The sequence below is a fragment of the Petromyzon marinus genome, unplaced genomic scaffold, assembly GCF_048934315.1.
Source record: "Petromyzon marinus isolate PM22_M1 ecotype Great Lakes invasive population unplaced genomic scaffold, UKy_Petmar_22M1.pri1.0 PM_Scaffold_524, whole genome shotgun sequence".
Taxonomy (NCBI): Eukaryota; Metazoa; Chordata; class Hyperoartia; order Petromyzontiformes; family Petromyzontidae; genus Petromyzon; species Petromyzon marinus.
In genome coordinates, this window is record NW_027423529.1 from 30,001 (window position 1) to 54,983 (window position 24,983).

Sequence of the window (24,983 nt, forward strand, 5' to 3'; positions counted from 1 at the left end):
ACAACAGGGTGTGGGTCTTCTTTTGAACAAGAGAATGAAGGGGGCGTGGGAGCGTGGCGGTGAGGTGTGGGAAGCTGTAAGCCCCAGGCTACTTTGGGCTCGCCTTCCCATCAACCGGAGGCGAGGAATGGTGGTCGTGATTACTTAAGCCCCCACCGAAGACGAACATCCGTGGAGGGATGCAGGCAAAGCCGATGAGTCAGATGCCTTCCATGACCTCCTGTCACAGGTGCTGGCTAAAGTGGCCCCTCGGTATAGAGTCATCATGTTGGGTGACTTCAATGCCCGAGTTGGTCATGATACTGGCACCTGGTCTGGAGTGATTGGAGGGCATGGGCCAGATCAGCTCAATAACAACGGTAGGAGGCTGCTAGATTTTTGTGCAGCCCATGGGCTTGTAATTACCAACACGCTGTTCCGGCATCGGCGCATCCACACAACATCATGGATTCATGCCGAGTCCAAGCAAGAACATCTTCTGGACTGCATAGTGACGGACCAGCGGATGCGAGCCCATGTCCTTGACACCAGGACCTACCTGGTGTAAAGGGAGGGTGGCGTTTGTGTACAGACTGCCCTACATGACATCATAACAACAGTCTGGACCACTGGACGGGTTCTGCAGGATTGGAAGGATGCCCTGGTGGTCCCCCTCTTTAAGAAGGGGGACCGCACAGACTGTAACAACTACAGGGGCATCTCACTCCTCAGTGTGCCGGGAAAGGTCCTGGCAAGGATTATTCAACATCGCCTTGCCAGGCACGCTGAGGAGAGGCTTGCGGAGCCCCAATGCGGTTTCAGGAAAGGGCGGTCCTGCACAGATGCCATATTTTCTGTCCGTCTGCTACAGCAGAGGTGTAGGGAATTCCAACAAGACCTACATCTCTGCTTTATTGACCTGGTCAAGGCCTATGATACCATCAGTAGGCCTGGGCTCTGGGTCGTTCTTCGTGCTTTTGGAGTACCTGACCCTCTGCTCACGATCATTAAGGACCTTCATGATGGTGAGCGGGCCCGGGTAAAACTACGTGGCCGGGAGTCAGAGCCATTCCCTGTACACCTTGGGGTGCGACAGGGATGTCCTCTGGCTCCCACATTATTTAACATCTATTTTGACCACGTAGTTTGTGAAGCCTTCAATAGCTGTACCGGGGGAATCTCCATATGGTACAGATATAATGGGAGGCTAATCGATGCCCGGGTGCGGTCAAGGGATGGCTCCCTATTGCTCAACCACGTTATGTATGCTGATGATTTGGTAATAGCTGCTCAGTCAGAGGAGGAGTTGGAGACGCTGCTGCTGAGACTGGAGCGTGCCACTAAGAGATGGGGCCTTACCATCAGCTCCACCAAAACTAAGCACCTGCCTGGGTATTTTGTACCATCGGACACTCCACCCCCACAACTCCCAATCGGTGATGGGGTAGTTGTGGAGAGAGTGGAGAGTTTCCCATACCTGGGCAGTGTGCTTATGACCGGCTCCAGTTTAACAGCAGAGGTCTCACTCCGAATCAGTCGAGCGGCAATATCTTTTCATCGGTTGCGTAACGCTGTGTGGAAGCTACCTGGTCTGTCGCTCCGCACTAAGCTTCAGGTCTTCTCGGCCACGGTCATTCCCTCCCTTCTCTACGCTTGCGAAACGTGGACCCCCCTAATGGAACATCTTCGCCGGTTAGAAACATTTAGGCTGGCCTGCCTACGATCCATCCTGGGGTTAACCAGGCTGGATTGTGTGAGGAGCTCACAAATCCTTGAAAGATCTGGGCAAGGTCCCATCGGTGAGCTCCTCCGGCAGGCAAGGCTGCGATGGCTGGGTCATGTAGCCCGCATGCCCAGCCACCGCATGCCGAAACAGCTTTTGTTTGGCCGGATTGAGGGGGCTAAATGGGCGCGGCACGGGCTAGAGAAGAGATGGAGTGACGTGGTACAGGAGGACGTGGAGCTGAGTGGACTTGCCGATGACTGGTACCAGCGGTGTCAAGATCGACCTCTGTGGAGGAGGCTCGTGAAGGATGCTACTGGGCAGTTGGAGGCAGTCGCCCTCCAACAACAACGGAGGGCAGAGGAGCGACGCTCACAACAACGAGCGGAGCGCCGGGTGGCTAAAGCACAGCAGGTTGGCACAGTAGGGGGCACAGGTGGTGCATCAGCCAGTCATCTCAGTCAGTCGACCCGTGGCACCTGCTGGGTCTGCCCAGTGACCTCCTGCCAGCAGGCGTTCGACACTTCACGTGGCCTCAGGGTGCACATAGCCTGGCACAAGCGTCGTGGTGACGTCACTGCCACTTGGTGGCGAATGGCGATTGTTGTTGTTGTTGTGTGTATCTGTGTGTGTCTGTGTGTACTGTGGGTGTGTGTCACTGTGTGTGTGTGTCTCTGTGTGTGTGTCACTGTGTGTGTCACTGTGTGTGTGTGTCACTGTGTGTGTGTCACTGTGTGTGTGTGTCACTGTGTGTGTGTGTCACTGTGTGTGTGTGTCACTGTGTGTGTCACTGTGTGTGTGTCACTGTGTGTGTGTCACTGTGTGTGTCACTGTGTGTGTCACTGTGTGTGTGTCACTGTGTGTGTCACTGTCTGTGTGTCACTGTGTGTGTGTCACTGTGTGTGTGTCACTGTGTGTGTCACTGTGTGTGTGTCACTGTGTGTGTGTGTGTGTCACTGTGTGTGTGTGTCACTGTGTGTGTCACTGTGTGTGTCACTGTGTGTGTGTCACTGTGTGTGTCACTGTGTGTGTGTGTCACTGTGTGTGTCACTGTGTGTGTGTCACTGTGTGTGTCACTGTGTGTGTGTCACTGTGTGTGTCACTGTGTGTGTGTGTCACTGTGTGTCACTGTATCACTGTGTGTGTGTCACTGTGTGTGTCACTGTGTGTATCACTGTGTGTGTGTCACTGTGTGTGTGTCACTGTGTGTGTCACTGTGTGTGTGTCACTGTGTGTGTCACTGTGTGTGTGTGACTGTGTGTGTGTCACTGTGTGTGTCACTGTGTGTGTGTCACTGTGTGTGTCTCTGTGTGTGTCACTGTGTGTGTCACTGTGTGTGTCACTGTGTGTGTGTGTCACTGTGTCACTGTGTGTGTGTCTGTGTGTGTCACTGTGTGTGTCACTGTGTGTGTGTCACTGTGTGTGTGTCACTGTGTGTGTCACTGTGTGTGTCACTGTGTGTGTGTCACTGTGTGTGTCACTGTGCGTGTCACCCTGTGTGTGTGTCACCCTGTGTGTGTGTGACACTGTCTGTGTGTGTGTCACTGTGTGTGTCACTGTGTGTGTGTGTCACTGTGTGTGTCACTGTGTGTGTGTGTCACTGTGTGTGTCACTGTGTGTGTCACTGTGTGTGTGTGTGTGTGTGTCACTGTGTGTGTCACTGTGTGTGTGTGTGTGTCTCTGTGTGTCACTGTGTGTGTGTCACTGTGTGTGTGTCACTGTGTGTGTCTCTGTGTGTGTCACTGTGTGTGTCACTGTGTGTGTCACTGTGTGTGTGTGTCACTGTGTCACTGTGTGTGTGTCTGTGTGTGTCACTGTGTGTGTCACTGTGTGTGTGTCACTGTGTGTGTGTCACTGTGTGTGTCACTGTGTGTGTGTCACTGTGTGTGTCACTGTGCGTGTCACCCTGTGTGTGTGTCACCCTGTGTGTGTGTGACACTGTCTGTGTGTGTGTCACTGTGTGTGTCACTGTGTGTGTCACTGTGTGTGTGTGTCACTGTGTGTGTCACTGTGTGTGTGTGTCACTGTGTGTCACTGTGTGTGTGTGTCACTGTGTGTCACTGTGTGTGTGTGTCACTGTGTGTGTCACTGTGTGTGTGTGTCACTGTGTGTGTCACTGTGTGTGTCACTGTGTGTGTCACTGTGTGTGTCTCTGTGTGTGTCACTGTGTGTGTCACTGTGTGTGTGTGTCACTGTGTGTGTGTGTCACTGTGTGTGTCACTGTGTGTGTCACTGTGTGTGTGTGTCACTGTGTGTGTGTGTATCACTGTGTGTGTCACTGTGTGTCACTGTGTGTGTGTCTCTGTGTGTGTGTGTATCACTGTGTGTGTGTGTATCACTGTGTGTGTCACTGTGTGTGTGTCACTGTGTGTGTGTGTGTCACTGTGTGTGTCACTGTGTGTGTGTGTGTGTCACTGTGTGTGTGTGTGTGTCACTGTGTGTGTGTGTCACTGGGTGTGTCACTGTGTGTGTGTGTGTCACTGTGTGTGTCACTGTGTGTGTCACTGTGTGTGTGTCACTGTGTGTGTGTGTGTGTCACTGTGTGTGTGTGTCACTGTGTGTGTCACTGTGTGTGTGTGTGTCACTGTGTGTGTGTGTGTCACTGTGTGTGTGTCACTGTGTGTGTGTCACTGTGTGTGTCACTGTGTGTGTGTCACTGTGTGTGTGTGTGTGTCACTGTGTGTGTGTCACTGTGTGTGTGTGTGTGTCACTGTGTGTGTGTGTCACTGTGTGTGTGTGTGTGTGTCACTGTGTGTGTGTGTCACTGTGTGTGTGTGTGTGTGTCACTGTGTGTGTGTGTGTCACTGTGTGTGTCACTGTGTGTGTGTGTCACTGTGTGTGTGTGTGTCACTGTGTGTCACTGTGTGTGTGTAACACTGTGTGTGTGTGTCACTGTATGTTTGTGTCACTGTGTGTGTGTCACTGTGTGTGTGTGTGTCACTGTGTGTGTCACTCTGTGTGTGCAGGCCGTGGTGATGAAGGACCACTACGAGGTGATGGACTTTGAGGATGTGGAGCAGGAGGCATCAGGAGGGGTGATGGTGGTGGGTGAGTGTTTAACATAGTGTGAAGTGGTGATGGTGGTGGTGGTGGTGATGGTGGTGATGGTGGTGGTGGTGATGGTGGTGGTGGTGATGGTGATGATGGTGGTGATGATGGTGGTGATGGTGGTGGTGATGATGGTGGTGGTGGTGGTGATGTGGTGATGTTGGTGATGGTGGTGGTGATGGTGATGGTGGTGGTGATGGTGGTGGTGATGATGGTGATGGTGGTGGTGATGGTGGTGGTGGTGGTGATGGTGGTGATGGTGGTGGTGGTGATGGTGGTGGTGGTGATGGTGATGGTGGTGATGGTGGTGGTGGTGATGGTGATGATGGTGGTGATGATGGTGGTGATGGTGATGATGGTGATGGTGGTGATGGTGGTGATGGTGGTGATGATGTTTGTGATGTTTATGATGATGTTTGTGATGATGTTTATGATGTTTGTGATGTTTGTGATGATGGTGATGATGTTTGTGATGTTGTTTGTGATGTTTGTGATGTTGGTGATGATGTTTGTGATGTTTATTTTCAGCTAAGGATCGGAACAAGATGCGCAAACTCATCAAGGTAACAAAATCACTGTGTAGTGTATAGTGTAGTGTATAGTGTAGTGTATAGTGTAGTGTATAGTATAGTGTATAGTGTAGTGTATAGTGTAGTGTATAGTGTAGTGTATAGTGTAGTGTATAGTGTAGTGTATAATGTAGTGTATAGTGTAGTGTATAGTGTAGTGTATAGTGTAGTGTATAGTGTAGTGTAGTGTATAGTGTAGTGTATAGTGTAGTGTATAGTGTGGTGTATAGTGTAGTGTATAGTGTAGTGTATAGTGTAGTGTATAGTGTAGTGTATAGTGTAGTGTAGTGTGTAGTGTAGTGTATAGTGTATAGTGTAGTGTATTGGGTAGTGTATAGTGTAGTGTATAGTGTAGTGTAGTGTATAGTGTAGTGTATAGTGTAGTGTGTAGTGTAGTGTGTAGTGTATAGTGTAGTGTATAGTGTAGTGTATAGTGTAGTGTATAGTGTAGTGTCTAGTGTAGTGTATAGTGTAGTGTATAGTGTAGTGTATAGTGTAGTGTATAGTGTAGTGTGTAGTGTAGTGTGTAGTGTAGTGTATAGTGTAGTGTATAGTGTAGTGTATAGTGTAGTGTGTAGTGTAGTGTATAGTGTAGTGTAGTGTGTAGTGTATAGTGTAGTGTCTGGTGTAGTGTATAGTGTAGTGTATAGTGTAGTGTATAGTGTAGTGTATAGTGTCTAGTGTAGTGTATAGTAGTGTAGTGTATAGTGTAGTGTATAGTGTAGTGTATAGTGTAGTGTATAGTGTCTAGTGTAGTGTATAGTAGTGTAGTGTATAGTGTAGTGTATAGTGTAGTGTATAGTGTAGTGTATAGTGTAGTGTATAGTGTATAGTGTAGTGTATAGTAGTGTATAGTGTAGTGTATAGTGTAGTGTATAGTGTAGTGTATAGTGTATAGTAGTGTAGTGTATAGTGTAGTGTATAGTGTAGTGTATAGTAGTGTAGTGTATAGTGTAGTGTATAGTGTAGTGTATAGTGTAGTGTATAGTGTAGTGTATAGTGTAGTGTATAGTAGTGTGTAGTATAGTGTAGTGTATAGTAGTGTGTAGTGTATAGTGTAGTGTATAGTGTAGTGTATGGTAGTGTATAGTGTAGTGTATAGTGTAGTGTATAGTAGTGTAGTGTATAGTGTAGTGTATAGTGTAGTGTGTGTGTAGTGTAGTGTATAGTGTAGTGTATAGTGTAGTGTAGTAGTGTGTAGTGTAGTATATAGTGTGTAGTGTGTAGTGTAGTGTATAGTGTAGTGTATAGTGTAGTGTATAGTAGTGTAGTGTATAGTGTAGTGTATAGTGTAGTGTATAGTAGTGTATAGTGTAGTGTATAGTGTAGTGTATAGTGTAGTGTATAGTGTGTGTGTGTAGTATAGTGTATAGTGTGTGTGTTGTGTAGTGTATAGTGTAGTGTGTAGTGTAGTGTGTGTGTAGTGTAGTGTGTAGTGTATGGTGTAGTGTGTAGTGTAGTGTATAGTGTGTGTGTGTAGTTTAGTGTATAGTGTGTGTGTAGTGTAGTGTGTAGTGTAGTGTATAGTGTAGTGTGTAGTGTAGTGTGTGTGTAGTGTAGTGTGTAGTGTGTGTGTAGTGTAGTGTGTAGTGTAGTGTGTAGGTGTGAGTAGTGTAGTGTAGCGTGTAGTGTAGTGTGTAGTGTAGTGTAGTAGTGTGTAGTGTGTGTAGTGAGTGTGTAGTGTGTAGGTGTGAGTAGTGCAGTGTAGCGTGTAGTGTAGTGAAGTGTAGTAGTGTGTGTAGTGTGTAGTGTGTGTGTAGTGTGTGTGTGACTGTCTGTGTGAGTGTAGTGTAGTGTGTGTTTAGTGTGTGTGTGTAGTGTAGTAGTGTGTGTGTAGTGTGTGTGTAGTGTGTGTAGTGTGTGTGTGTAGTGCGTGTGTGAGTGTGTGTGTGTAGTGTGTGTAGTGTGTGTCTGTGTGTAGTGTGTGTGTGTCTGTGTGTAGTAGTGTGTGAGTAGTGTGTGTGTGTAGTGTGTGTGTGTAGTGTGTGTGTAGTGTGTAGTGTAGTGTGTAGTGTGTGTGTGTCTGTGGCTGTGTAGTGTCTGTGTGTGTGAGTAGTGTCTGTGTGTAGTGTAGTGTGTGTGTAGTGTGTGTGTAGTGTGTGTGTAGTGTGTGTGTAGTTTCTGTGTGTGTGTAGTGTCTGTGTGTGAGTAGTATCTGTGTGTGTAGTGTGTGTGTGTGTAGTGTGTGTGTGAGTAGTGTCTGTGTGTAGTGTCTGTGTGTGTGTAGTGTGTGTGTAGTTTCTGTGTGTGTGTGTGTAGTGTCTGTGTGTAGTGTAGTGTGTGTGTAGTGTGTGTGAGTAGTGTGTGTGTGTAGTGTGTGTGTAGTTTATGTGTGTGTGTGTAGTGTCTGTGTGTAGTATAGTGTGTGTGTAGTGTGTGTGTAGCGTCTGTGTGTGAGTAGTATCTGTGTGTGTGTAGTGTGTGTGTAGTGTGTGTGTGTAGTGTCTGTGTGTGTGAGTAGTGTCTGTGTGTGTGTAGTGTCTGTGTGTGTCTGTGTGTGACTGTGTGTGTCTGTATCTGTGAGTAGTGTGTGTGTGTCTGTGTGTGTGTAGTGTCTGTGTGTGTGTAGTGTCTGTGTGTCTGTGTGTGTGTGTAGTGTCTGTGTGTGTAGTGTCTGTGTGTCTGTGTGTGTGTGTAGTGTCTGTGTGTGTAGTGTCTGTGTGTCTGTGTATGTCTGTGTGTGTATGTCTGTGTGTGTGTCTGTGTGTGTGTGTCTGTGTGTGTGTGTCTGTGTGTGTGTGTGTTCTGTGTCTGTGTGTGACGTTAACCCCTTCACCCTCTCCCCACTACAGAAGCTGTTCAGCTGTGTTCTGAGCTGCGCGGACTCCTCCACCTCTGATGGTGGTGAGTCACTCACTCAGTCACTCACCACTCAGTCAGTCAGTCACTCACCATTCAGTCACTCACTCACTCACCCACTCACTCAGTCACTCACCACTCAGTCACTCACTCACTCACTCAGTCACGCAGTCACTCACTCACTCACCACTCAGTCACTCACTCACTCACTCAGTCACTCACCACTCAGTCACTCACTCACTCAGTCACTCACCACTCAGTCACTCACTCAGTCACTCACCACTCAGTCACTCACTCACTCAGTCACTCACCACTCAGTCACTCACTCACTCAGTCACTCAGTCACTCACTCACTCACTCAGTCACTCACTCACTCACTCAGTCACTCACTCACTCACCCACTCACTCACCCACTCACTCACTCACCCACTCACTCACTCAGTCACTCACTCACTCACCCACTCACTCACTCAGTCACTCACTCACTCAGTCACCCACTCAGTCACCCACTCACTCACTCAGTCACTCACTCACTCAGTCACTCACTCAGTCACCCACTCACTCACTCAGTCACTCAGTGGGTGGGTGAGTGGGTGAGTGAGTGAGTGGGTGGGTGAGTGAGTGGGTGGGTGAGTGAGTGAGTGAGTGGTGAGTGAGTGGTGAGTAAGTGGGTGAGTGGTTGAGTGAGTGAGTGGGTGAGTGAGTGAGTGGGTGAGTGAGTGAGTGACTGAGTGAGTGGGTGAGTGAGTGAGTGGGTGGGTGAGTGAGTGGGTGAGTGAGTGGGTGGGTGAGTGAGTGGGTGAGTGAGTGAGTGGGTGGGTGAGTGAGTGGGTGGTGAGTGAGTGGGTGAGTGAGTATGGTGAGTGAGTGGGTGAGTGAGGTGGTGAGTGAGTAGTGAGTGAGTGGTGAGTAAGTGGGTGAGTGGTTGAGTGAGTGAGTGGGTGAGTGAGTGAGTGGGTGAGTGGTGAGTGAGTGAGTGAGTGGTGAGTGAGTGAGTGGTGAGTGAGTGGTGAGTGAGTGAGTGGTGAGTGAGTGAGTGGTGAGTGAGTGGTGAGTGAGTGAGTGGTGAGTGAGTGAGTGGTGAGTGGGTGAGTGAGTGAGTGGTGAGTGAGTGGGTGAGTGGTGAGTGAGTGGTGAGTGAGTGGTGAGTGACTGAGTGGGTGACTGAGTGAGTGAGTGGGTGACTGAGTGAGTGAGTGGTAAATGGTGAGTGAGTGATGAGTGAGTGGTGAGTGACTGAGTGGTGAGTGAGTGGTGAGTGAGTGGGTGAGTGAGGTGGTGAGTGAGTAGTGAGTGTGGTGAGTGAGTGGGTGAGTGAGTGAGTGGGTGAGTGGTGAGTGAGTGGTGAGTGAGTGGGTGAGTGAGTGAGTGGTAAATGGTGAGTGATGAGTGAGTGGTGAGTGACTGAGTGGTGAGTGAGTGGTGAGTGAGTGGGTGAGTAATGGTATTTTGTCTTCACAGCCTATCAGCCCGTGGAGAATTCTGGGAAAAAGAAGGTGGGAAATCCCCCAAACACTCACCACAAAAACTCACCACAAAAACTCACCACAAACACTCACCACAGACACTCACCACACTCACCACAAACACTCACCACACTCACCACACTCACCACAGACACTCACCACACTCACCACACTCACCACAGACACTCACCACAGACACTCACCACACTCACCACAAACACCACAGACACTCACCACACTCACCACACTCACCACAGACACTCACCACAGACACTCACCACACTCACCACAAACACCACAGACACTCACCACACTCACCACACTCACCACAGACACTCACCACAGACACTCACCACACTCACCACACTCACCACAGACACTCATCACACTCACCACACTCACCACAGACACTCACCACAGACACTCACCACACTCACCACACTCACCACAAACACCACAAACACTCACCACAGACACTCACCACACTCACCACAACCACTCACCACACTCACCACAGACACTCACCACACTCACCACAGACACTCACCACACTCACCACACTCACCACAACCACTCACCACACTCACCACAGACACTCACCACACTCACCACAGACACTCACCACACTCACCCCAGACACAATAGCTATGCGATTCAGCGTGCGTGGCTATGCTTATGAGAAGGCGTGGCTATGCTAATGAGAAGGCGTGGCTATGCTAAATGAGCGTGCGTATCCATGCCAACGAGTGGGCGTGGCTCTATGCTAATGCGGACGTGGCGCTATGCTAATGAGCGGGCGTGGTTATGCTAATGAGTGGGCGTGGTCTCTGTGCGTTCAGGGCGGTGCCAGTCTCTGCTGCATGGGAGCCGCCGACGACGATGACGCGGAGCAAAAGGGTGGGGCCACTACAGTGCAACTACAGTGCAAATACAGTGCAAATACAGTGCAACCACAGTGCAAATACAGTGCAAATACAGTGCAACCACAGTGCAAATACAGTGCAACCACAGTGCAACTACAGTGCAAATACAGTGCAACTACAGTGCAACTACAGTGCAACTACAGTGCAAATACAGTGCAACCACTGTGCAACTACAGTGCAAATACAGTGCAAATACAGTGCAACCACAGTGCAAATACAGTGCAACCACAGTGCAACTACAGTGCAACTACAGTGCAAATACAGTGCAACTACAGTGCAACTACAGTGCAACTACAGTGCAAATACAGTGCAACCACAGTGCAACTACAGTGCAAATACAGTGCAAATACAGTGCAACTACAGTGCAACTACAGTGCAACTACAGTGCAACCACAGTGCAACTACAGTGCAACTACAGTGCAAATACAGTGCAACCACAGTGCAAATACAGTGCAACCACAGTGCAACTACAGTGCAACTACAGTGCAAATACAGTGCAACTACGGTGCAACTACAGTGCAACTACAGTGCAAATACAGTGCAACCACAGTGCAACTACAGTGCAAATACAGTGCAAATACAGTGCAACTACAGTGCAACTACAGTGCAACTACAGTGCAACCACAGTGCAACTACAGTGCAACTACAGTGCAAATACAGTGCAACCACAGTGCAAATACAGTGCAACCACAGTGCAACTACAGTGCAACTACAGTGCAAATACAGTGCAACTACAGTGCAACTACAGTGCAACTACAGTGCAAATACAGTGCAACCACAGTGCAACTACAGTGCAAATACAGTGCAAATACAGTGCAACTACAGTGCAACTACAGTGCAAATACAGTGCAACCACAGTGCAACTACAGTGCAACTACAGTGCAAATACAGTGCAACCACAGTGCAAATACAGTGCAACCACAGTGCAACTACAGTGCAACTACAGTGCAAATACAGTGCAACTACAGTGCAACTACAGTGCAACTACAGTGCAAATACAGTGCAACCACAGTGCAACTACAGTGCAAATACAGTGCAAATACAGTGCAACTACAGTGCAACTACAGTGCAAATACAGTGCAACCACAGTGCAACTACAGTGCAACTACAGTGCAAATACAGTGCAACCACAGTGCAAATACAGTGCAACCACAGTGCAACTACAGTGCAACTACAGTGCAAATACAGTGCAACTACAGTGCAACTACAGTGCAACTACAGTGCAAATACAGTGCAACCACAGTGCAACTACAGTGCAAATACAGTGCAACTACAGTGCAACTACAGTGCAACTACAGTGCAACTACAGTGCAAATACAGTGCAACTACAGTGCAACTACAGTGCAAATACAGTGCAACTACAGTGCGAATACAGTGCGAATACAGTGCAGCTACAGTGCAGCTACAGTGCAGCTACAGTGCAGCTACAGTGCAACTACAGTGCAACTACAGTTTAACTACAGTTTAACTACAGTGCAACTACAGTGAAAATACAGTGCAACTACAGTGCAACTACAGCGCAACTACAGTGCAACTACAGTGCGAATACAGTGCGAATACAGTGCAGCTACAGTGCAGCTACAGTGCAACTACAGTTTAACTACAGTGCAACTACAGTGCAACTACAGTGCAACTACAGTGCAACTACAGTGCAACTACAGTTTAACTACAGTTTACAGTTTAACTACAGTTTACAGTTTAACTACAGTTTAACTACAGTGCAACTACAGTGCAACTACAGTTTAACTACAGTTTACAGTTTAACTACAGTTTACAGTTTAACTACAGTTTAACTACAGTGCAACTACAGTGCAACTACAGTGCAACTACAGTGCAAATACGGTGCAACTACAGTGCAACTACAGTGAAAATACAGTGCAAATACAGTGCGACTACAGTGCAACTACAGTGCAAATACAGTGCAACTACAGTGCAAATACAGTGCAACTACAGTGCGACTACAGTGCAACTACAGTGCAACTGCAGTGCAAATACAGTGCAACCACAGTGCAACTACAGTGCAACTGCAGTGCAAATACAGTGCAACTACAGTGCAAATACAGTGCAACTACAGTGCAAATACAGTGCAACTACAGTGCAAATACAGTGCAAATACAGTGCAAATACAGTGCAACCACATTGCAAATACAGTGCAACTGCAGTGCAAATACAGTGCAAATACAGTGCAACTACAGTGAAAATACAGTTCAACTACAGTGCAACTACAGTGCAACCACAGTGCAACTACAGTGCGAATACAGTGCGAATACAGTGCAGCTACAGTGCAGCTACAGTGCAACTACAGTGCAACTACAGTTTAACTACAGTTTAACTACAGTGCAACTACAGTGCAACTACAGTGCAACTACAGTGAAAATACAGTGCAACTACAGTGCAACTACTGTGCAACTACAGTGCGAATACAGTGCGAATACAGTGCAGCTACGGTGCAGCTACAGTGCAACTACAGTTTAACTACAGTTTAACTACAGTGCAACTACAGTGCAACTACAGTGCAACTACAGTTTAACTACAGTTTAACTACAGTTTACAGTTTAACTACAGTTTAACTACAGTTTACAGTTTAACTACAGTTTACAGTTTAACTACAGTTTAACTACAGTGCAACTACAGTGCAACTACAGTGCGAATACAGTGCGAATACAGTGCGAATACAGTTCAGCTACAGTGCAACTACAGTGCAACTACAGTGCAACTACAGTTTAACTACAGTTTACAGTTTAACTACAGTTTACAGTTTAACTACAGTTTAACTACAGTGCAACTACAGTGCAACTACAGTGCAACTACAGTGAAAATACAGTGCAACTACAGTGCAACTACAGTGCAACTACAGTGCAACTTCTGTGAAAATACAGTGCAACTACAGTGCAACTACAGTGCGAATACAGTGCGAATACAGTGCAGCTACAGTGCAGCTACAGTGCAACTACAGTGCAACTACAGTTTAACTACAGTGCAACTACAGTGCAACTACAGTTTAACTACAGTGCAAACACAGTGCAAATACAGTGCAACTACAGTGCAACTACAGTTTAACTACAGTTTAACTACAGTGGAGCTACAGTGCAACTACAGTTTAACTACAGTGCAACTACAGTGCAACTACAGTGCAACTACAGTGTAAATACAGTGCAACTACAGTGCAACTGCACTGCAACTACAGTGCAACTACAGTGCAACTACAGTGCAACTACTCCCCCCCCTTGACCCCCCTTGACCCCCCCATGACCCCAATGACCCCAATGACCCCCCGTGACCCCCATTACCCCCAATGACCCCCCATGACCCCCATGACCCCCCATGACCCCCATGACCCCCCCATGACCCCAATGACCCCCCATGACCCCCATTATCCCCAATGACCCCCCATGACCCCCATTACCCCCCATGACCCCCCATGACCCCCATGACCCCCCCCCATGACCCCAATGACCCCCCATTACCCCCAATGACCCCCAATGACCCCCCATGACCCCCCCATGACCCCAATGACCCCCCGTGACCCCCCTTCTTGCACCCCCCTCCCCCACAGCCCTGTCGCTGTGGTCCCCCCAGGAGGTCTCTGATTGGCTGGGACGGCACCAGCTGACCAGCCTCTGTCGCCCGCTCAAGGGTCGCGACGGAGCCTGGCTGAGTGGGCTCCTCACCAAGGTCCTCGTCATACCAACACCTCGTCACACCAACACCTCGTCATACCAACACCTCGTCATACCAACACCTCGTCACACCAACACCTCGTCACACCAACACCTCGTCATACCAACACCTCGTCACACCAACACCTCGTCACACCAACACCTCGTCATACCAACACCTCGTCACACCAACACCTCGTCACACCAACACCTCGTCATACCAACACCTCGTCATACCAACACCTCGTCATACCAACACCTCGTCATACCAACACCTCGTCATACCAACACCTCGTCATACCAACACCTCGTCACACCACACCTCGTCACACCAACACCTCGTCATACCAACACCTCGTCATACCACACCTCGTCATACCAACACCTCGTCATACCAACACCTCGTCATACCAACACCTCGTCATACCAACACCTCGTCATACCAACACCTCGTCACACCAACACCTCGTCATACCAACACCTCGTCATACCAACACCTCGTCACACCAACACCTCGTCATACCACACACCTCGTCATACCAACACCTCGTCATACCAACACCTCGTCACACCAACACCTCGTCACACCAACACCTCGTCACACCAACACCTCGTCACACCAACACCTCGTCATACCAACACCTCGTCATACCAACACCTCGTCATACCAACACCTCGTCATACCAACACCTCGTCATACCAACACCTCGTCACACCAACACCTCGTCACACCAACACCTCGTCATACCAACACCTCGTCATACCAACACCTCGTCATACCAACACCTCGTCACACCAACACCTCGTCATACCACACACCTCGTCATACCAACACCTCGTCATACCAACACCTCGTCATACCAACACCTCGTCATACCAACACCTCGTCATACCAACACCTCGTCATACCAACACCTCGTCATACCAACACCTCGTCATACCAACACCTCGTCACACCAACACCTCGTCACACCAACACCTCGTCATACCAACACCTCGTCATACCAACACCTCGTCACACCAACACCTCGTCATACCAACACCTCGTCATACCAACACCTCGTCATACCAACACCTCGTCATACCAACACCTCGTCATACCAACACCTCGTCATACCAACACCTCGTCATACCAACACCTCGTCATACCAACACCTCGTCATCATACCAACACCCTGTCATACCAACACCTCGTCACACCAACACCTCGTCATACCAACACCTCGTCATACCAACACTTCGTCACACCAACACGTCGTCATACCAACACGTCGTCATACCAACACGTCGTCATACCAACACCTCGTCATACCAACACCCTGTCATACCAACACCCTGTCATACCAACACCTCGTCATACCAACACCTCGTCATACCAACACCTCGTCATACCAACACCTCGTCATACCAACACCTCGTCATGCCAACACCCTGTCATACCAACACCCTGTCATACCAACACCTCGTCATACCAACACCTCGTCATACCAACACCTCGTCATGCCAACACCTCGTCATACCAACACCTCGTCACGCCAACACCTCGTCACGCCAACACCTCGTCACGCCAACACCTCGTCACGCCAACACCTCGTCACGCCAACACCTCGTCACGCCAACACCTCGTCACGCCAACACCTCGTCACGCCAACACCTCGTCACGCCAACACCTCGTCATACCAACACCTCGTCATACCAACACCTCGTCATACCAACACCTCGTCGTCATACCAACACCTCGTCGTCATACCAACACCTCGTCGTCACACCAACACCTCGTCGTCACACCAACACCTCGTCGTCATACCAACACCTCGTCATACCAACACCTCGTCGTCATACCAACACCTCGTCATACCAACACCTCGTCATACCCACACCTCGTCATACCCACACCTCGTCATACCAACACCTCGTCACACCAACACCTCGTCATACCAACACCTCGTCATACCAACACCTCGTCATACCAACACCTCGTCGTCATACCAACACCTCGTCGTCATACCAACACCTCGTCGTCATACCAACACCTCGTCGTCATACCAACACCTCGTCATACCAACACCTCGTCATACCAACACCTCGTCGTCATACCAACACCTCGTCATACCACACCTCGTCATACCAACACCTCGTCATACCAACACCTCGTCATCATACCAACACCTCGTCATACCAACACCTCGTCATACCAACACCTCGTCATACCAACACCTCGTCATACCACACCTCGTCATACCAACACCTCGTCATACCAACACCTCGTCATACCAACACCTCGTCATACCAACACCTCGTCACACCAACACCTCGTCATACCAACACCTCGTCATACCAACACCTCGTCATACCAACACCCCGTCATACCACACCTCGTCATACCAACACCTCGTCATACCAACACCTCGTCATACCAACACCTCGTCATACCACACCTCGTCATACCAACACCTCGTCATACCAACACCTCGTCATACCAACACCCCGTCATACCACACCTCGTCATACCAACACCTGGTCATACCAACACCTCGTCATACCAACACCTCGTCATACCAACACCTCGTCATACCACACCTCGTCATACCACACCTCGTCATACCAACACCTTGTCATACCAACACCTCGTCATACCAACACCTCGTCATACCACACCACCTCGTCATCCCACACCACCTCGTCATCCCAACACCTCGTCATACCAACACCTCGTCATACCAACACCTCGTCATACCACAACCTCGTCGTACCACAACCTCGTCATACCACACCACAACCTCGTCATACCACACCACAACCTCGTCATACCACACCACAACCTCGTCATACCACACCACAACCTCGTCATCATACCAACACCTCGTCATACCAACACCTCGTCACACCACAACCTCGTCATCATACCACACCACAACCTCGTCATCATACCACACCTCGTCATACCACACCACCTCGTCATCATACTACACCACGTCATACCACACCACAACCTCGTCATCATACCAACACCTCGTCATACCAACACCTCGTCACACCACAACCTCGTCATCATACCACACCACCACCTCGTCATCATACCACACCTCGTCATACCACACCACCTCGTCACACCACAACACCGTCATCATACCTCCACCACCTCGTCATCATACCACCACCTCGTCATCATACCACCACCTCGTCATCATACCAACACCAACTCGTCATCATACCACCAACTCGTCATCATACCAACACCAACTCGTCATCACACCACCAACTCGTCATCATACCACCACCTCGTCATACCACCAACTCGTCATACCACCAACTCGTCATCATACCACCACCTCGTCATCATACCAACACCAACTCGTCATCACACCACCAACTCGTCATCATACCACCACCTCGTCATACCACCAACTCGTCATACCACCAACTCGTCATCATACCACCACCTCGTCATCATACCACCACCTCGTCATCATACCAACACCAACTCGTCATCACACCACCAACTCGTCATCATACCACCACCTCGTCATACCACCAACTCATCATCATACCACCAACTCGTCGTCATACCACCACCTCGTCATCATACCAACACCAACTCGTCATCATACCACCACCTCGTCATCATACCAACACCAACTCGTCATCACACCACCACCTCGTCATCATACCACCACCTCGTCATCATACCACCACCACGTCATCATACCACCACCTCGTCATCATACCACCACCTCGTCATCATACCAACACCAACTCGTCATCACACCACCAACTCGTCATCATACCACCACCTCGTCATACCACCAACTCATCATCATACCACCAACTCGTCGTCATACCACCACCTCGTCATCATACCAACACCAACTCGTCATCATACCACCACCTCGTCATCATACCAACACCAACTCGTCATCACACCACCACCTCGTCATCATACCACCACCTCGTCATCATACCACCACCACGTCATCATACCACCACCTCGTCATCATACCACCACCTCGTCATCATACCACCGCCTCGTCATCATACCACCACCACGTCATCATACCACCACCACGTCATCATACCAACACCTCGTCATCATACCAACACCACATCGTCGTCATGCCACCACCTCGTCATACCACACCTCGTCATTGTACACTTCATCATACACCACCACCACGTGATTCACCACCACCACCACCACCACCACGTGATCCACCACCACCACCACCACCACGTGATCCACCACCACCACGTGATCCACCACCACGTGATCCACCACCACCACCACCACCACGTGATCCACCACCACCACGTGATCCACCACCACGTGATCCACCACCACCACCACCACGTGATCCACCACCACCACCACCACGTGATCCATCACCACCACCATCACCACCACCACCACGTGATCCATCACCACCACCACCACGTGATCCACCACCACCACGTGATCCACCACCACGTGATCCACCACCACCACCACCACGTGATCCACCACCACCACCACCACCACGTGATCCATCACCACCACGTGATCCACCACCACGTGATCCACCACCACCACCACCACGTGATCCACCACCACCACCACCACGTGATCCATCACCACCACCATCACCACCACCACCACGTGATCCATCACCACCACCACCACGTGATCCACCACCACCACGTGATCCACCACCACGTGATCCACCACCACCACCACCACGTGATCCACCACCACCACCACCACGTGATCCATCACCACCACCATCACCACCACCACCACGTGATCCATCACCACCACCACCACGTGATCCACCACCACAACCACGTGATCCACCACCACCACCACGTGATCCACCACCACCACCACCACGTGATCCACCACCACCACCACCACCACGTGATCCACCACCACCACCACCACGTGATCCACCACCACCACCACCACGTGATCCACCACCACCACGTGATCCACCACCACCACCACCACGTGATCCACCACCACCACCACCACGTGATCCACCACCACCACGTGATCCACCACCACCACCACCACGTGATCCACCACCACCACGTGATCCACCACCACCACGTGATCCACCACCACCACCACCACCACGTGATCCACCACCACCACCACGTGATCCACCACCACCACGTGATCCACCACCACCACCACGTGATCCACCACCACCACGTGATCCACCACCACCACCACCACCACGTGATCCACCACCACCACCACGTGATCCACCACCACCACCACGTGATCCACCACCACCACCACGTGATCCACCACCACCACCACCACCACGTGATCCACCACCACCACGTGATCCATCACCACCACCACGTGATCCACCACCACCATCACCACCACCACCACGTGATCCATCACCACCACCACGTGATCCACCACCACCATCACCACCACCACCACGTGATCCACCACCACCACCACCACCACCACCTCCACCACCACCACCACCACCACCACGTGATCCACCACCACCACGTGATCCACTACCACCACGTGATCCACCACCACCACCACGTGATCCACCACCACCACCACCACCACGTGATCCACCACCACCACGTGATCCACCACCACCACGTGATCCATCACCACCATCACCACCACGTGATCCACCACCACCACCACCACCACGTGATCCACCACCACCACGTGATCCACCACCACGTGATCCACCACCACCACCACCACGTGATCCACCACCACCACCACCACGTGATCCATCACCACCACCATCACCACCACCACCACGTGATCCATCACCACCACCACCACGTGATCCACCACCACCACCACGTGATCCACCACCACCACCACCACGTGATCCACCACCACCACCACCACCACGTGATCCACCACCACCACCACCACGTGATCCACCACCACCACGTGATCCACCACCACCACCACCACGTGATCCATCACCACCACGTGATCCACCACCACCACGTGATTCACCACCACCACCACGTGATCCACCACCACCACGTGATCCACCACCACGTGATCCACCACCACAACCACCACGTGATCCACCACCACCACCACGTGATCCACCACCACCACCACGTGATCCACCACGTGATCCACCACCACCACCACGTGATCCACCACCACCACGTGATCCACCACCACCACCACCACGTGATCCACCACCACCACCACGTGATCCACCACCACCACCACCACCACGTGATCCACCACCACCACGTGATCCACCACCACGTGATCCACCACCACCACCACCACCACCACGTGATCCACCACCATCATCACCACCACCACCACGTGATCCACCACCACCATCACCACCACCGCCACCACCACGTGATCCACCACCACCACGTGATCCACCACCACGTGATCAACCACCACCACCACCACGTGATCCACCACCACCACCACGTGATCCACCACCACCACGTGATCCACCTCTTCACCTCTGACTCATCCCTCTCCTCGCTGTGCAGGGCCACCAAGTGATGATGGACACTCTCCTGCAAGCAGGTGGTGGTGGTGGAGGTGGTGGTGGTGGCGGTTCTGGGCTGGCCTCAGACATTGGCGCATTCATTAAAGCAATGCACAAACTCGCTTAGACACTCACCCACTCACTCACCAACTCACTCACTCACTCACCCACTCACTCACCCACTCATTGACTCACTCACTCACTCACCACTCACCCACTCACTCACCCACTCATACACTCACACACCCACCCACTCACTGACTCACTCACTCATTCACTCACCCACCCACTCACCCACTCACTCACTCACTCACACACTCACTCACCCACTCACTCACTGACTCACTCACTCACCCACTCACTCACCCACTCACTCACCCACTCACACACCCACCCACTCACTGACTCACTCACTCACTCACCCACTCACTGACTCACTCACTCATTCACTCACCCACTCACCCACTCACTCACCCACTCACTCACCCACTCACTCACCAACTCACTCACCCACTCACTCACCCACTCACTGACTCACTCACTGACTCACTCACCCACTCACCCACCCACTCACCCACCCACTTACTCACCCACTCACTCGCTCACTCACTCACCCACCCACTCACTCACCCATTCACCCACTCACTCACTCACCCACTCACTCACCCACTCACTCACCCACTCACTCAACTCACCCACTCACTCATTCACTTATTCACTCACCCACCCACCCACTCACCTACACACTCATTCACATACAGATACTCAGATAATTCAATGCAGACACACTCACACAGATAGACACACACAGATAGACACACAGATAGACAGACACTCACACAGACACACAGATAGACACACAGACACACAGACAGACACACACACACAGACACACACACAGACACACACAGATAGACACACACACAGATAGACACACACATAGACACACTCACACAGACACACACAGATAGACACACACATAGACACACTCACACAGACACACACAGATAGACACAGACACACTCGGACACTCCGACACGTCCACACAAACTCAGTACTCATAAACAATCTCAAGTTGTAATCTCGCAATCACAATTTACTCTGTGGGGTGTTCGTGGACTTAGATCGCATTATACCCAGATCACTCCCCGTGTCTCTCTCTCTCCCCGTGTCTCTCTCTCTCCCCGTGTCTCTCTCTCTCCCCGTCTCTCTCTCTCTCCCCGTGTCTCTCTATACCCGTGTCTCTCTCTGTGTCTCTCTCCCCGTGTCTCTCTCTCCCCGTGTCTCTCTCTCCCCGTGTCTCTCTCCCCGTGTCTCTCTCCCCGTGTCTCTCTCTCTCTCTCCGTGTCTCTCTCTCCCCGTGTCTCTCTATACCCGTGTCTCTCTCTCCCCGTGTCTCTCTATACCCGTGTCTCTCTCTACCCGTGTCTCTCTCCCCGTGTCTCTCTATACCCGTGTCTCTCTCTCTGTGTCTCTCTCCCCGTGTCTCTCTCTCCCCGTGTCTCTCTCCCCGTGTCTCTCTCTCCCCGTGTCTCTCTCCCCGTGTCTCTCTCTCTCCCCGTGTCTCTCTCCCCGTGTCTCTCTCTCCCCGTGTCTCTCTCCCCGTGTCTCTCTCCCCGTGTCTCTCTCTCCCCGTGTCTCTCTCTCCCCGTGTCTCTCTCCCCGTGTCTCTCTCCCCGTGTCTCTCTCTCTCCCCGTGTCTCTCTCCCCGTGTCTCTCTCTCCCCGTGTCTCTCTCCCCGTGTCTCTCTCCCCGTGTCTCTCTCTCCCAGTGTCTCTCTCTCCCCGTGTCTCTCTCTCTCCCCGTGTCTCTCTCTCTCTCTCCCCGTGTCTCTCTCTCTCTCTCCGTGTCTCTCTCTCCCCGTGTCTCTCTCCCCGTGTCTCTCTCCCCGTGTCTCTCTCTCCCCGTGTCTCTCTCTCCCCGTGTCTCTCTCTCCCCGTGTCTCTCTCCCCGTGTCTCTCTCCCCGTGTCTCTCTCTGTGTAGTAAACTGATATCTGCTTGGTTCAACGCGAGTTGGAATTCTGCTGATTTTTGGGGTGATTTTAAGTTCAATAAAAGCAGTCGCTGAGCCATCAACATCATCAGCAGCATCATCATCAGTATCATCATCATCACCATCATCATCAGTATCATCATCATCACCATCATCACCATCATCAGTACCATCATCATCACCATCATCAGTACCATCATCATCATCACCATCATCAGTATCATCATCATCAGTATCATCATCACCATCATCATCAGTACCATCATCATCAGTATCATCATCAGTATCATCATCAGTACCATCATCATCATCAGTATCATCATCATCAGTATCATCATCAGTACCATCATCATCAGTACCATCATCATCAGTATCATCATCATCAGTATCATCATCATCAGTACCATCATCATCAGTACCATCATCATCAGTACCATCATCATCAGTACCATCATCATCATCATCACCATCATCAGTATCATCATCAGTACCATCATCATCAGTACCATCATCATCAGTACCATCATCATAAGTATCATCAGTATCACCATCATCAGTATCATCATCAGTACCATCATCATCAGTACCATCATCATCATCAGTACCATCATCACCATCATCATCACCATCATCAGTACCATCAACATCATCACCATCAACATCATCAGTACCATCATCATCACCATCATCATCAGTACCATCATCATCAGTACCATCATCATCATCAGTACCATCATCATCACCATCATCAGTACCATCATCATCATCACCATCATCATCACCATCATCAGTACCATCATCATCAGTACCATCATCATCAGTACCATCATCACCATCATCATCAGTACCATCATCATCAGTACCATCATCATCACCATCATCATCAGTACCATCATCATCACCATCATCTACAGTACCATCATCATCATCACCATCATCACCATCGTCAGCATCATCAGTATCAGCAGCAGCAGCATCAGCAGCATCATCACCATCAACAGCATCATCACCAGCATCATCACCACCATCATCATCACCACCACCATGACCACCACCATCAACACCATCATCATCAGTACCATCATCACCATCATCATCACCACTACCATCATCATCTGTACCATCATCACCACCACCATCATCACCATCACCACTGCAGGCTGTGAGTGGCTGTAGTAAATAAATAATTGGTGACAAAAAACTTTGTGGTCTTATTCCTTAAACTCACCACTCACTCACCACTCACTCACCCACTCACTCACTCACCACTCACTCACCCACTCACTCACCACTCACTCACTCACCACTCACTCACCCACTCACTCACTCACCACTCACTCACCCACTCACTCACCACTCACTCACTCACTCACCACTCACTCACCCACTCACTCACCCACCCACTCACTCACCACTCACTCACCCACTCACCCACTCACTCACTCACCACTCACTCACCACTCACTCACCACTCACTCACCACTCACTCACCCACTCACCACTCACCCACTCACTCACCACTCTTTCACTCACCACTCACTCACCCACCTACTCACTCACCCACTCACTCACTCACCACTCACCCACTCACTCACCCAGTCACTCACCCACTCACCCACTCACTCACTCACCGCTCACCCACTCACCCACTCACTCACCCACTCACTCACTCACCACTCACTCACCCACTCACCCACTCACTCACCACGCACTCACCACTCACCCACTCACCACTCACCCACTCACCCACTCACTCACCCACTCACTCACCACTCACCATCTCACCCACTCACCACTCACTCACCACTCACTCACCCACTCACTCACCACTCACTCACCACTCACTCACCACTCACCCACTCACCCCCTCACTCACCCACTCACACTCTCACCACTCACCCACTCACCCACTCACTCACTCACCCACTCACCCACTCACCCACTCACTCATTCACTCACTCACTCACCCACCCACTCACCCACTCACCACTCACTCACCACTCACTCACCTACTCACTCACCTACCCACTCACCACTCACATATCACTCACCACTCACTCAACACTCACAGACCACTCACAGACCACTCACTCACCTACTCACTCACCTACCCATTCACTCACCACTCACTCACCTACTCACCCACTCACCACTCACACACCACTCACTCACCTACTCACTCACCTACCCACTCACCCCACTCACCTCACTCACCCACTCACTCCACTCACCCCATTCACCCCACTCACCCCATACACTCACCCCATCCACTCACCCACTCACTCACCACTCACACACCACTCACTCACCTACTCACTCACCTACC

The 24,983-nt window shown here is 50.7% G+C and overlaps 1 protein-coding gene across 8 annotated transcripts in view; it reads left to right on the forward strand.

Annotated features, from left to right (window-relative positions):
- LOC142923451 (uncharacterized) overlaps positions 1-23,858 on the forward strand; it is a 52,201-nt gene extending 28,343 nt beyond the window's left edge. For 6 of the 8 annotated variants that reach the window (XM_076064567.1, XM_076064568.1, XM_076064565.1 and 3 more), the window contains 7 exons: positions 4,669-4,750; positions 5,279-5,313; positions 8,112-8,163; positions 9,580-9,614; positions 10,424-10,481; positions 14,064-14,182; positions 20,665-23,858. In XM_076064567.1, coding sequence (XP_075920682.1) covers positions 4,669-4,750; positions 5,279-5,313; positions 8,112-8,163; positions 9,580-9,614; positions 10,424-10,481; positions 14,064-14,182; positions 20,665-20,790 — 507 coding nt within the window. In that variant the 3' untranslated portion in view covers positions 20,791-23,858. The remainder of the gene's footprint in view (positions 1-4,668; positions 4,751-5,278; positions 5,314-8,111; positions 8,164-9,579; positions 9,615-10,423; positions 10,482-14,063; positions 14,183-20,664) is intronic. The other 2 variants (XM_076064566.1, XM_076064569.1) reach the window with 2 other exon arrangements.
- The last annotated feature ends 1,125 nt before the right edge of the window (positions 23,859-24,983 follow it).